This window comes from Sparus aurata, chromosome 10, assembly GCF_900880675.1.
Source record: "Sparus aurata chromosome 10, fSpaAur1.1, whole genome shotgun sequence".
Lineage (NCBI taxonomy): Eukaryota > Metazoa > Chordata > Actinopteri > Spariformes > Sparidae > Sparus > Sparus aurata.
Genome location: NC_044196.1, coordinates 15060336 through 15075021, shown reverse-complemented (window position 1 = coordinate 15075021; position 14686 = coordinate 15060336). Strand labels below are relative to the sequence as shown.

General features: G+C 38.9%; 1 protein-coding gene across 1 annotated transcript; it reads left to right on the top strand.

Annotated features, from left to right (window-relative positions):
* Positions 1–3096: 3096 nt before the first annotated feature.
* LOC115589528 (sterile alpha motif domain-containing protein 9-like) lies at positions 3097–9546 on the top strand. The gene is made up of 8 exons (XM_030430467.1): positions 3097–3103; positions 3914–6629; positions 6737–6780; positions 6893–6957; positions 7324–7532; positions 7655–7957; positions 8246–8270; positions 8433–9546. Exons 2-7 carry the CDS (start codon positions 3929–3931, stop codon positions 8257–8259), a joined length of 3336 nt encoding a protein of 1111 aa, XP_030286327.1. The 5' UTR covers positions 3097–3103; positions 3914–3928; the 3' UTR covers positions 8260–8270; positions 8433–9546.
* The last annotated feature ends 5140 nt before the right edge of the window (positions 9547–14686 follow it).

The following is a 14686-nucleotide window of genomic DNA, read 5'->3' as shown; positions in this document are numbered from 1 at the left end:
AACATCTCTGACATGTCTGGAAAAGACGTCACACCTCTGCATTGAGTTTGTGTCCTTTTGAATGTGGCAGGTATTGCACAAGAATGCTGTACAATGGTGTGATGTAGTTAATGGTGATTAAGGTGACTATGTGAGGAATGCTGAATGTCTGGTCAGTGACGTCGGATGAAGTTGTGCAGCAGTGTTTTTATTGTTTCCTTTGCACCTTTTTCAACCGTCACAAGAGGAGTGTGTCACATTAAGTTCCTGAATAAATGTGCACAAGCTTTTTAACCACACCTACTGACAAACATACAAAAGTTTGTGTCTTTTTTTCTTTTGATGAATAAAGTTTACATTTGATGCACACAAAAATTTGCATGGTAGGTAAAAAAGACAAAAAAGAAGTGCCAACTTGATTCGGTTGAAAGCTGCTGGGCTTGACGTTTACGACGATTCTTGATGTTAGTGAACAATCTTTCATTTTTAAATGGTCACATTAATGTTTGTGGCTTGATCAGATATTTTCTGAAGCTGTGCGTTGTGCAGTAGAGGACAATAGAGGACATTTTGAGGCATTGTGTTTTCAATACTAATCCGATCATTATAACTGGAGGTTTAACTATAGGGTGAAAACATTCCTGAGGTGTGGTTTAGGTCTTAATTATCTAACAATGTGACTCATCGTGAAGGAGTTGTAGGGTTAGAGGAGGTTAGCAGCTGCAAACCTGACTTATGACAGTTATGTTCCATGAGTGCAGATGGGCAGCATTCAGAACCAACTTGCAGAATATCAGCAAACGCAAACATTTAACTATGAGTTTGAATATTTTTATTTCAGCAACATTGCCAAGTTTGATTCGTAAGCACTGAGAGTTACCTTGTGTGTCACTGCCTCGAGAGCGAGACAGTGGGATGTGATTTTGTAATGTGCTGTATTATGGTGTCGCAAGTGACAGGTGTGTTTGTTGTCATGGAGTCAATCCAGTCTCTCATATTAGTCAAGACTTATCGCTCTTAAAAATGTGATTATTAGTTGATGTGCACACAGTTGAATTTGGTCCAGAATAATGAAATGATCCAGCTCTCTCCCAGCGACAGTAAAACTGACACGGTTTTGGAGGGTGTGACACTGTGCTTAACAATGCAGAGAAGAGTGTCATCAATCCATCTTCACATTATCACGAACCGCTCTTAACACAACCCTGTTGGATCCAATAGGCTCAATGCTGTTAGAAACCTTTGCTAAGGTTTTTTCCGCTCATGGGGCAAGAAGTACTTCAGGATTTATTTTGCAATTACTGCAACAAAATATGATATGAGGTATTATTCAAACAAATATGAAGGTGTGGCTCTTTGTCATGATTTAAATGAGACTGAACTGAAATTATGCCATTTTGTCATTGTGCTAAAATGAATATAAATATTATATATTAAAATATATTTGCTAACCTAGACTGTGTTTCCTGGTTTTGCTTTTTTTCAGAGATGCATGAGAGATTACAAAAACCATAGATGACATATGCTGTTCATTAGAACATGTGAATCGTACCTGAGTGACTTGTCGTCCTGTATTGTACTGACAAATTTGAGATACTTGTACTTCACCTTCAGTTTTTAAAGCCATAAACTTTTTTAAATTATGCAATTTTATATAATTTAATGTGTTTTGCTTTTTGGATAAGCTGTTGTTGTGAGATGTTAGTCAGACTCTACCTCTCTTTCAGACAAGGGAGGAGGCCGAATAAAGTCATCTGCATACCTATGGTAGGATAAAAGCTGTATGAGTGCATAACAGAGCCAAGTGGCTTTGTGTAAAGAGAAAAGAGGATGGGACCAAGAATACGACCCTGAGGGACCCCTCAGCATACAGATTCTCTCTAAATGTCCCTATAAGTGTGGCATTTTGGGGTTCATTCTAATTAATTTGAGAGTCTTAGGAAACTTTTTCAAAGAGTTATTGATGAAAGAAAAGAGGTCAAGTGCAATGGACAGAAACGGGTGAGAGGGGATAGGGTCAAGAGGTCAGATGGTAGGGTGATGGGAGGTCAAAAGTGTGAGTACCTCATTGGGAGAGAGGGGTGAAAAGAATGTTAGCATCTGAGATAAAGAGTTGGGTAAAGGACAGGTTGTGTCAGCAGGCTTGCAGGGACATGAGGTGAGCATGTCATCTATCTTTTTCACAGCAGTGGTAAAAGTCGTGTGGCAGGAGGGAGGAGGGAGTTAGCGGTGGGGCATCAAGGAATGTAGAGAAGGTAGAAAAGAGGGTAAGAGGTCTCAGGGCTCTTTTTTACTGCACATTTCATCCATTACACTTAGATACATTTATTAAGAGAGGTTTTCAATGCAAGACTTTACTTGAAATGGAAGTGTTTTTGCAATGAGGGTCTAAATATTTACTTTGTCAAACTGTCACTCAAGTATCCACACGATGTCCTGCATCACAACAGAGATTTAATCCAACTCCGGTGAAACCTGATGAGCAGGTTTCAAGTAACCATGCAAATCAACTCATAGCCCATTGTGTTTACTCGGAAAGGATTAAGGAAGAACGATATGTTTATGGTTTGATGCGGAAACTGGTTTGTTTTATGACATCATGAGGCATATTTGGTGTTTCTCTCTGCCATTTGAAGGATGTCTTTGAAAGTATTTGCAGTGAATTTCTACTGTTCCAAGAAAATAACACAACAATACAAAAAGCCCATTTTACCATTCTCAAGTTTGCAACATTTTTCTCTCTATACTGAGTCAATCTAATCACATCAGTCAAGCCTGACTAGATCATTTGGATTTATGGCTGAGATAATGAACTGACATGTCTTTGGAGGGTGTAACACTGTTCTGTGCAGCGGGGAGGAATGAGGAGGACGTGTCTCCTTAGGTTTTGTCTTGAGGATAAACGAAACTGAAAATGCACTCAACCCCTCTGCATATCCAGTAAAACAAAACTACTGCAACATCGAATCATAACCTCATTTGGCAATCACAGTATCTTCCTGTGAAAACACCCACATACCTTGGGTGCGGAACGAAGGTATATTAACTCCTGTGCTTCTCAGGTTAAAGCACACACTGAATTCACACATCACAAGACTTCAGGGACTTCATCATATGGAAAAAGGTAAGAGAAATGTAATATCCTTGAATGGCTCTGCAAGTGGGCAAGTTTTAGTAAGACTAATAAAACTGAAAATATACATTCTATTGTAATTAATTGTAATTATATGCCTTGTGTCAGGATATATATGTACATAAATTATTTATTAGCAGCAGTGTTTTATATCAGTGTTTTACATAGGTGGAAAGAGTAGCTAAAAACTGGACTCCAGCAAAAATACTATTACTTTTCAAAAGCAACAACTCAAGTTTAAGTAAAATTTGTATATTTATGTTTATATTTATTATATTTATATTTTATATTTATTAGTAATACATATTTGAGCTAGAATACAAAAGTATACACTGAAAAAGTTTCTTGAGGAGTAAGTAACTTAACTTACTGCCTTTTCTGAGCTGGATCTGACTCTAATTGTTTCAACCACAGATGGTCTTCCTTCAGTTAATTAAAGATGTGAATATACACTCGATTTATTCATGATGAAATGACAAGTCGTCATCTCTTGATAAGATGATCTCCCCACACACACTAATCATTTTGAGATGCATCAAATGCTTGTTGTCTTCTACATTATATGAAGATTTGTCAAATAAATCTTAAAATCAGATGTGGTCAGGCACAAGAGCAGAAAGGGTTTTTCCTGCTTTCCAAATGGGGCAAAATATAGATTTGTGATTGACAAAGCAATAAGCTGGTTAGCTTTGTATGCAAAATCATAATCTGCATACATTCTGGTTTTAAATCTATGTTTACTATTGTTTCGTACAGAGGAAAGAATTCTCTTTGTTGATTGTATTTTTTATTAAGTTACAGAAAACTGAAAGTGTGATGGCAAGTGGATTACCACTGTCCACTGCTCAAAGTGGGGATCATGAAGTCAGATATTCGCTCTCTCTGTTGGATGTTCTCAATCCAAATCAGTTCGAAGGAAAGTCTTTAGATGCAAGTCTTTGTCAGCAGACAGAAGAAAACTTCTACAGAGGGGCCCCACCCCAATGGTTAAACTTTTACATAAGTGAACAGTTGGAGTCAGATGGCATAGGAACTCCTTTTATCCAACGGGATGGATACCGTAAACTTGTGGAAGATATTAGCCAGAGACAAAAACACCCTCTGATATCCACGGTTAAACTGTACCACCAGACAGGATGTGGGGGAACCACACTGGCTATGCAGGTGTTGTGGGACATGAGGAAAACCTTCAGGTGTGCCGTTTTAACAGGGTCATCCTCAGACATCACAAATATAGCGAAGGAGGTGGTGCACCTTTTCACAGATGGTGGTCAAGGCCACCAGAACACTGTGCTGCTGTTACTGAATGATGATCAGATTTTGGAAAACCTGCAACACAGCATTATGATGGAGATTACTGAACAAGGCATAGACACCTTAATGCCTGTGGTGATTTTCTTCAGCTGCATTAGAAAGGAAGCAGTTCTACAGGGCGACCATGTCATCCTAAAACCAGCACTTTCTGACAAAGAGAAGCCAAAATTCAATGAGAAGAAGGAGGAGCTCCACAGAAGGTTCGGTAGTAAATGCAAACAATTCCACGGCTTCAACATATTGCAAACTAATTTCTCTCAAGATTACGTCAAACAAGCGTGCAAAGTAATCTGTCCTGTCCCAAGAGCAAAAAGACCAAAGAGGATCCAGCTTGTTGGCTTCTTATCCCTGCTGATTGCCTATGTACCAGGCTCATATCTCCTGGAGAATCAGTGCCTGGACCTGTTCAAACATAAAGACTACAGATTTGGGGAACTTCCACTGGAGGACAGAATGAAGCCCTTTAGTCATCTCATCATCACCTTCCAGCAAGATACAAGATCAGAAATTAGAGTCCGCATGGCCCACCCAATGATAGCACAGTGTTGTACTGAACTGATGGCTGAGGCAGGTGTGACCAGAAGTGACACAGCAAGAAACTTCTTGACCCATTTGTGCAGAGATGAAGTTCCTCCATTTTTGCTTGGTTTTATCAAAGACATGCTGACCAAAAGAGAAATGACCATAAAGGAAAATAAAAATACCACAGAAGAGCATCACTGGGGACCAAAGAGAACAGAAGAGGAACAAGAGAAGTTTTCTAGACTGATTCTAGATATTCAAAAGAAGGAGGGCAAAAATGAGAGTGCATCAGTATTAAAGCTGGCCTCAAATACATTTGATCAAAATCCATTTTTTCCACAAGCACTTGCACGTTTTTACTGCATGGAACTAAAAGACTACAATCAAGCAGAATTGTGGGCAAGCAGAGCAAAGAAAAGAGATCCCCAAAATTCATTCATTGCTGATACACTGGGCCAAGTCCATAAGAGCCACTTGAAATACACAGAGTCTCATGTCGATCCAAAAAAAATTTTGCAACTGGCCACAAAGGCCATCAACGCTTTCAAAGATGAAGAACAACTTGCTGAAAATGAACAGGGGACAGACATGAAAGAAGATGGCAAGACCAAAGTCACTCGTAATTTTAACACCAGTGGACAGTTTGGTTACCTGCAGGTTTGCAACCTCGTGTATGACCTACTTGTCAGTCAGAACGAAACCTGGAGAAAAGTTCTCACAAAGGCTGTTCCTATTAACTCTGTCCTGGAATTACTCGGAGACAAGAAACTCTTAAGATTTAATGATCTGATAAACAGCCTCAGAGATGAGGTTGCAAAGAAGTGTGACTTTTTGGATAAATATCTGAGTTACTCAAAGCGGGACATGAATAAAGATGATCCATCATACCGTTACGAAGACCTAGCAGAATGCTACAGGAAGTATGTCAGAAAAGAAAAAGGGGCTGATGTCATCCGGAAGCTTGAACAAAACGTGGTTGACACCTCTTCTGGACGACTCGCTTGTATTGACAGAGAATACAGCGAATCAGCGCTTAAAGAAATTATCACACAGTGGGAAGAAATCTGTCTTCGCAAAGATTCGGTAACAGCTCTGGTCAACTACATCTTTGCTCATGTCATGTTAATGAACAGAAGGGCAGTACTTCCCCATGAATGCAAGTCTTTAATGGCATTTAAAAAGAAAATGCCCCTGAGCGCTGACGATTCACCCGAGTGCCACATGTTAGCCCTCCTCTTGTACTGGCCTACAAACGATGAGGGCAACTATGCTTCAGTTAGTCAACTAATTGAGTGTATGCGCCTCTCTTATGAACAAGCATACAAGAAACACCTTCGATCAAGACACCTCTGCCCTCTGTTTTTCATTGGAAAAGCTCAAGGTCTGAACAGAATTGTCCACAGAAAGATCCTCGAGGGATTGTTTGAAAGAAATAACGACACAATTCAAGATTGGAGTAGGGAGAACATTTTCAAAGATCCCATGGTCCAAGATCGCCTTCTTAAAGTTGATGGGGTGGTGCGAAACTACAGACTTTATGCAACTGTTGGTGACACAGTGATTCAGGTGGATGCGAACAGGCGAAACAGCCTGTGGAAACATCGGCAAGTTTCCTTTTACCTGGGATTCACCATCAGAGGTCCTGTGGCTTTTGGCATCCAGACAAAAACTGCAGAAAAAGGTAACATACTATAACACACCTAAGGGTAAGTACAGTAAGAATGAAAATATGTTTTACACAATGTGGGTGTACCAGGCATTTAAATTTTACCAATGTGCTTTATCGAGGCCCGTCTGGTAGTTTGAAGCTTGGAGCATGCAGTCTGGAAATGGTAAGTATTTGTTGGTTGGCTTGTTTTGTTATGTTTTGGAGTTTTGTTTCTATAGTTTGCTTGTATTTTATACGGATTTTTGCTTGTTGATGGATGTTGTCTTCTGTGTCAGGACTCCAGTGATTGGACAAAACTTGAACCTAAAGTCAACACAGTGGATGAGGTTCATATCTACAGGTAAAGGTTACTTCTAAAGTAAATAGAAGCCAAGGCCCAACAGTCCCCTTTTGTTCTTAGTCAAAGATACCAGCCACCCAAATATGTCTGATTTTTTTCATTAAGATCCATGTATTGTCTTCTGATAGTTTAACAAAAGAAAAACATAATAATTCTGGATTCATCCCATTATCTGGATCCACATGTTAATTTATTCTGGGCTAAGACCCATCCTCCACCCAAGTTTTGTGTGAGTGCATTCTGTGGTGTGTTGTGTGTCGTCGTGATGCAGATTGTTCCAATTCAAAACAAGACATTCTGTGTTAGTTCAGAATTTACTGTAAATCTTTCTAATGTAGTCATTTGTTTCCACTTTCACAAAATAAGCCTCCAGTCTGAAGCAGGTCACTTTGAGTGCAGCGTCTCTTCCCTGCGCTGGGTTTGTAAGAAGAAGGTCAGCTTCAAATACCACTTCAGCTCATGGGATGAACACAGGGAGAAGCCTTCATGTGTGGATTACATGCCAGCAGGACCACTACTGGACATCACAGTCACAAGTGGAAAGATGGAGGAAGTGCATCTGCCACACTGGATAGGTAAGTGGACATACAAGTATGATGAATATTGTTTCTATGAATGAATAAAGAAATCAATAAAATATTTTTTTCTCACTAAACACTGTAAGATTAATTTTGTTTTTGTTCTGTCTTTTCTTCAGATCACAACTCCACAATATCGGACATGTTTGCAGTCCTACATGTGGATACTTCTGGAGATTTTGTGAAAAAAGCGCCTCAAGTGACATCATCCCACGTCAAGTTATGCCAGCCGACTTTCTTTCCAGCAGGGGTCATGATCCGGGTGAAACTGGGCTTCCCAGTCAAGGTTCACTATGAGGCGTTGATACATTACTTTGAGGTGTTCCTCAGAAATGCAGACGGTGACTATAACCTGAGACTTGACAGTGAGGGAAAGAAAAAAAGCAGAAGGGACACAGTCTGGACCTGCACTATAAGAAAAGGTGAGTGTTTTCACAGCAGTTTTCAATTAATTCATGTGCACACACCTTTTGTTTTTTGTAAAAACTACTGTTACTTCATATATTTTTATTACATTTAGTTTATTTTTATAATGAAAATAAAGATTATAAGAAAATAAAAAATCTTCCAAATTGCACATTTACGCTAAATGGTTACTATTTAACAAAGCAGAGACGTTCCACATAGAGAATTTAATGCAAAAAATCTATAAGCTGTATCCATTAACTAATCAGCATTGTGACCTGTGTTTTATTTCATGGGACTACAAGAATCAACGCTCTGATCATGAACAAGGTAAGAAAAGAGATTTATTATGCAAAAATAAATAATAGGATTGACACTTACTTCATTTTTTAAAATTCTGGCTATGTCCTACACAATGCTCAGTGTAACATACAGTATGATAACTTCCTACAGTTTACTGTGTGTTTGCTCTATTTTCATCTGTCACAACAGCCTCAGGTCAGCATTTCACCGATCGTCGTCGGACAGAACTGATTGACAGTGAGCCACACAGGAGCCAGGAAGCGAGCCAGGCAAAGATGCTCTCTATGAAATCCTTCAAAGGATGAGGAGTGTGAGGCCTCTAATCTCTGAGCTTGAGGAATCTGGATAACGGAGCAAATCATTATAGTAAAAAACTGTTGATTTGAACACATCATGAACATTTGACGCAGAGATGAGAGGACAGCAGGAAGCTGACTGTATATTCTGACATTTTATTTGATCTGTAACTCTATAGAGGCTCCATCGAACATCTAATTTTGAACCTAGTAAAAAGGTTTGGATTCGCATGAATGTACTGTACTGGATTTTCAGTTTGACTTCTTTTGAATATATTTTTTACTACTTTTATGCTTTATTTTTTACTGTCTTATCATTCAGAGTTGGAGGTGGAGCAGAAGATGCTGGATGGAGTAAATGTCCAGCATCTTGAATGTACTGCTCCATCAGCAGAGCACTTTTAGTAATGAACTCGCTGCTGTCAGCTGATCCGACATCAGCCGCCTCAAATGAAAACAGTGATATCTGGAAGGAAATGAAGCTCCTAAAACTTTTGTCTTTCCCATCATTTATATTTTCAGGATTTTGTTTATGGATGTTTGAAGTGTTGACAGTTCAACAGCTCCTTAACCTACTAAAGCAGTGTATTCAGAGGAGAATTATTACAGTTTTTCTTTTTGTTTTCTTTCATGTAAATATTCATAGGTTTATATTAAGAGAGATGTGTCAAGCAAACACAATGAAATCATAAAGGACACACTTGGATACATTTTTTTATTTTTTGTTTTGTTTTTTAAATTCATGAACACATGACCTTGGATGTTTTATACTCGATTCAAAGCCTTGATATGTAAGTTAGGGAGGTCACTTTTGAGCTAGTTACCCTGTTAAAAATAATATTTGACTATCTACTTACTTGTAACTTTTTACATTTGATACACACATATTGTGTTTTCATATTATTACTATTTTTAGGTTTAACTTTTTTTTAACACTCTACAGATCTGTATGATGAACATGGTTTTGAAATAAATTGGGTGCATTTTGATCCAGCGCCACTTGTTTACATGAGGAATATTTCTTCAATCTGATCGACATCATTCCGATTGGAGGTTTGTATGAGACGAGATTATCAGGGTCTGGTGTTAATATGCAACAATGAATTTGACCAGAACCTTTGTCTTTGCGGGAATGGATTTGGATACCAGTTCCAGGTAACCATTTATTATCTGCACAAATAATATTTAAATAATTAACTTGCATATCAAGGAAGAAAAATCTGAAACAACTCACAAACTCGCCTTACACACCAATTCCCTCCCAGGTGCCAGGTCTACAAAATCTGCTGTAAAAAGCAGATAAGGCCCCACCTTGGCCCACAGGATCTCCCCCATGCACCTCCATATATGTCTGAGTGCTAGAAATGAAAAAGAATACAGTAATTTCAAAGCATATCTAGCGTTATTATACTATGTGACATTACTGAACAGGATGTGCCATTGTGGATTGGTCAGCTCTCTGGTAACCTGGCTGCTTAAGGGGTCACAGGTCACTTTGATGATTGTAAAGCTGCAAATGCTTCAATAAAGAGCAGCCTTTCACCACATTTAGCAACAAACCCCATTAAAAAAACAGATGTAATTTTTTTATGCTTCTTCGGACCAGATTTACAGCAATAATTGTGAACTTTGTGATATTTACTTCTTTTGTAAAAAAAATACAATGTCAAAGTTAAATCTAAATCAAAAATCAAAATGTTAAATCTAAATGTGAAACTTAAATATAAAAGTTAAATCTAAATCTAAATGTAAAATATAAATATAAATGTTAAATATGAATACAAATGTTAAACTTAAATCGAAATGCTAATTGTGAAATCAAATGTCACGGGTGAAGCTAAATATTTATCTAATATGCAAATGTACACTGCCTGTCACCGGAAATACCTAAATTAAAGCTCATCGATGCGAACAAGCACTATCTGCAGTCTTCCTTGGGTACGGAGTGATTGCGCTGCACTCACGTCTCCTCACCGTGCGCTCATGTTGCCTGCCTCTATGTCCAGCGACTTAGCTGGAAACATTGGTAGGGCCATTTTTGCGGCAATACAGAGGTTTAGCAATGCGTCTGTAACGACAGCGACAGTAGCCCTTTTGACTGAGGCCACATTATTGCCGCAGCAGCAGTTCGCCAATTCTCCACCGTTGTTTCTTCACACAGAGACAAGCAGCTTGATGTTTGATGGGTCAGGAACCCAATCCTGACACATTATAACAGCATCCATATGATTATAAACTGTCAGCAGGTTCATGTTTAGATTAACAGGAGGACACCTGGGGAAACACCTTGAAAAACACACATCATCATCATCGTCAACATCATGACGTGTACCGTCATGCCTCTTTAGGATCCGCAGGGCTGGCTTTCTGTGTGAACACAGCAGTTCGTCTTTACAGCGGAGCTGCTTGGCTCTGTGTTAACAAACAATGCTGCGGTGATAATGCGGCAACTCTGAAAAGGGCTAGCAGCAGCTACAGCATCCACCACAGTGGAGCCACCACAGCACTCGGCAGCTTTTGTTTTGGTTCTTCCGGTGACAGGCAGCGTGAATTTGCATATTACCTAAATTTTTAGTGTTACCTGTGACATTTAGATGTAACATTTAGATTTATATTTAACATTTGGCATTTATATTTAAATTTAACATTTATATTTATATCTAACATTTATATTTATATTTAACTTACATATTTAACATTTAGATTTATATTCAATATAGAAGATCACTACCAAGAAAGCCCACACATAAGGAGGCCGAGCTCAAGATGACTCAAAAAAACTAGAAGTGTTTAAGAAAGGAAGAGGATATAAAATAATGATTTGTAAAACAAGTATAAAAATGATCAGTTCCTTAAAACATACAATCTATGACCAGATATATGAACACAAAATATTTCCTCCATATGTGATTGCTTACAAAACCCATCAAAAAGACAATGGGGCGCCAACTGAAGTTGAACAAACGCCATTAAAAAAAAAAAACAGATTTTTTTTTTTTTATATGTTACTTTTGACCAGATCTACAGCAATATTTGTGAATTTTGTGATATTTACTTCTCTTGAAAAATATGATGTCAATGTTGAATCTAAATAAAAAATCAAAATCTAAAGGCAGGAACACACCGGCCCAACCGTTGGCGACTGAAGCGTTTGGAGAGACTCGGACGAGGTCGGGAACATATGTGTTTGGTGTGTTTAGCTGCGTCGGAAGCTTTCGGAGTCGCGCGGATGTTGTCGGATCTGACTGAGCATGCAAAGTCTGAGGAGGAGGGCCGTTGGACGTCTGAGCCATTGGATTCTCTGATTGGTTGTGTACCAGCTGAAAGGTCGTTCTGATTGGCAGTGTGCTAGCGAATCAGTGCGGTGTGTGGGAGGGACGGAATACTCTGTGCGCTTTGTTTTTCTATGCACTCCGTTCCGTCATTCCCCGTTTTCATGTTTTGCAGTGCTGGCACCAGACTAGTTGTTATGCCCGTTCAGGACAAATTAATTTGTGTTAGTTTGGTAATTCTTTACTGCATGTTTAGTATGCAGCTGTTTTTATCGGAAATAGTTAAGTTTCGTTTTGATCGAAAGTAAAGAGAGTTGCGTGCACAAGCCTCTCGTTTACAACTCACAACACAAGCGCCACCCGCTTACTGCATCTCGCGCAAGCGCAGAACATACACGCTACTGTGGAGTAGGCATCACGTCGAAGCGGTGTGTTTCAATGCAACTTTTCTGCCGAACGGGTCAGACAAGAGGCAACGGAGTGGTCGGAGAGTGGTCGGATAAGGCAGTTGGACGTCTGGGCGGTGTGTAGGGGGCTTAAATGTTTAACGTTAAATCTAAATCTAAATGTTAAATCTAAATTTTAAATACTAATCTAAATGTTAAATCTAAATCTAAATGTTAAATGTTAAAGACAAAAAAATGCTTGAATGTTGGAAAATAACTGGGGCTATTTTCATTGATTTTGGTATTGTCCAATTGCTGCATCCTTTGGGCAGCATGATTTATTTTGCAGTTACCACTCCTAGATTATAACCAACCCTGTCCTTTGTACCTGTTTAAATATCTTTGAATCGTCACATTAATGTTTGTGGCTTGATCAGAGATTTTCTGAAGCGTGTGCGTTGTGCAGTTGAGGACAATAGAGGATATTTTGAGGCGTTGTGTTTTCAATACTAATCTGATGATTATAACTGAAGGTTTAACTACAGGCTGTAAACGTTCCTGAGGTTTATGTTTTATAGGCAATTATCTAACAATATGACTCATCGTGAAGGAGTTGTAGGGTTAGAGGAGATTAGCAGCTGCAAACCTGACTTATTACAGTGTATGCTCCATTAGTGCAGATGGGCAGCATTCAGAACAAGATTGCAGAAGATCAGCTAACGTAAACATTTAACTATGACTTTAAAAATTTTTATTTAAGCAACATTGCCTCGAGAGAGAGACAGTGGCATATGATTTTGTAATGTGCTGTATTATGGTGTCGCAAGTGACAGGTGTGTTTGTTGTCACAGAGTCAATCCAGTCTCTCATAGTAGTCAAGACTTATTGCTCTTAAAAAATGTGATTATTAGTTAATGTGCTCACAGTTGAATTTGGTCCAGGATAATGAAATGATCCAGCTCTCTACCAGCGACAGTAAAACTGACCTGGTAAGTAAGTAAGTAAGCTTTATTTGTACAGCGCCTTTCACAGACCAGGGTCAAAAAGCACTTTAACAACAAAAACAATACACAGTTAAAAAAGTACATACACATTTAAAACTTAAAAAGCCAAGACAACTCAGTGGCAATCATAGCAGCCCCAAGACAATTAAGCAAAAGCCTGCACAAATAAATAAGTCTTAAGTTGCCTTTTGAAGGAGTCAGCACACTCCATCGAACGCAGACAGAGCGGAAGATCGTTCCAAAGCCTGGGAGCAACAGCCTGGAAGGATCGGTCTCCTCTGGTCCGGAAACGAGTGCGAGGAACCATCAGCAGATTCTGATCCACAGACCTCAGAGCTTTAAGAATAGGGGATATGTGTGTCCTCTTATTAGAGCAGGTCAGAATTCTTGCTGCACAGTTTTGCAATAACTGCAGGCGAGAGAGCTCCTTCTTGTTCAGACATGAAAACAAACTTACAACTATTACAATAGTCTAAACGCGAAGACACAAATGCATGAACGATCAGCTCTAAATCATTTTGTGACACCATTTTCCTTAGTTTAGAGATTTTCCTCAGTTGGAAAAAACAGTTTTGAGTCAGTTGCTTGCAGTGTTGCACTAATGACATGTCTTTGTCCAATACAACACCCAGGTTTCTTAGGCTCGGTTTAACAGACTGGCCTAAGTCACCCAAGTACTGGCTCAACCCTGGAATTGAGTCATCAGGGGCAATAACCAGAGTTTCTGTTTTGTCCACATTTAGCTGCAAGGTGTTATCACTTAGCCATTGTTTAATCTCCATCAAGCAATGAACTGAGGAATTTAGGTTTTGGAGGGTGTGATACTGTGCTTAACAATGCAGAGAAGAGTGTCATCAATCCATCTTCACATTATCGCGTACAGCTCTTAACACAGCCCTGTTGGATCCAATGGGCTCAATGCTGTTAGAAACTTTTGCTAAGGTTTTTTGCAATGGCTGCAACAAAATATGATATGAGGTATATGAGGTATTATTCTTTCAAATATGAAGGTGTGACTTTTTGTCATGATTTAAATTAGACTGAACTGAAATTATGCCATTTGTCATTGTGCTAAAATACTATATATTAAAATATATTTGCTAACCTAGACTGTGTTTCCTGGTGTTGCTTTTTTCAGAGATGCATGAGAGGTTACAAAAACCCCAAATGACATATGCTGGTAATTTGGACACATGAATTGTACCTGTGTGACTTGTCGTCCTGTAATTTACTGACAAGTTTGAGATACTTGTACTTAACCTGATAATTTTCTTTTGCAGTGGAAAACATTATACTCAATACTACAATACAGTTTCTTATTACATTAGTCCAACACTTACTTGAGAGATGCTTTGGTCCAATAAGTGCCTGAACATTTTCTGAATCGCCGGGAGATTCTAAGATAGCATATTTCTTAAATGACAGCTCATTTGAGCAGATAGAAGCTGCTATGCCCACCCTAGAGCCCACACCAGCCAATGAGTG

What these genes read in the sequence shown, in the direction of transcription:
- LOC115589528 (XM_030430467.1), top strand. Translation starts at nt 3,929, where the DNA reads ATGGCAAGTGGATTACCACTGTCCACTGCTCAAAGTGGGGATCATGAA. An exon ending in GAGCATGCAGTCTGGAAATG is followed by an intron (nt 6,781 to 6,892) that starts GTAAGTATTTGT and finishes CTTCTGTGTCAG; the next exon opens with GACTCCAGTGATTGGACAAA. An exon ending in GATGAGGTTCATATCTACAG is followed by an intron (nt 6,958 to 7,323) that starts GTAAAGGTTACT and finishes TCACAAAATAAG; the next exon opens with CCTCCAGTCTGAAGCAGGTC.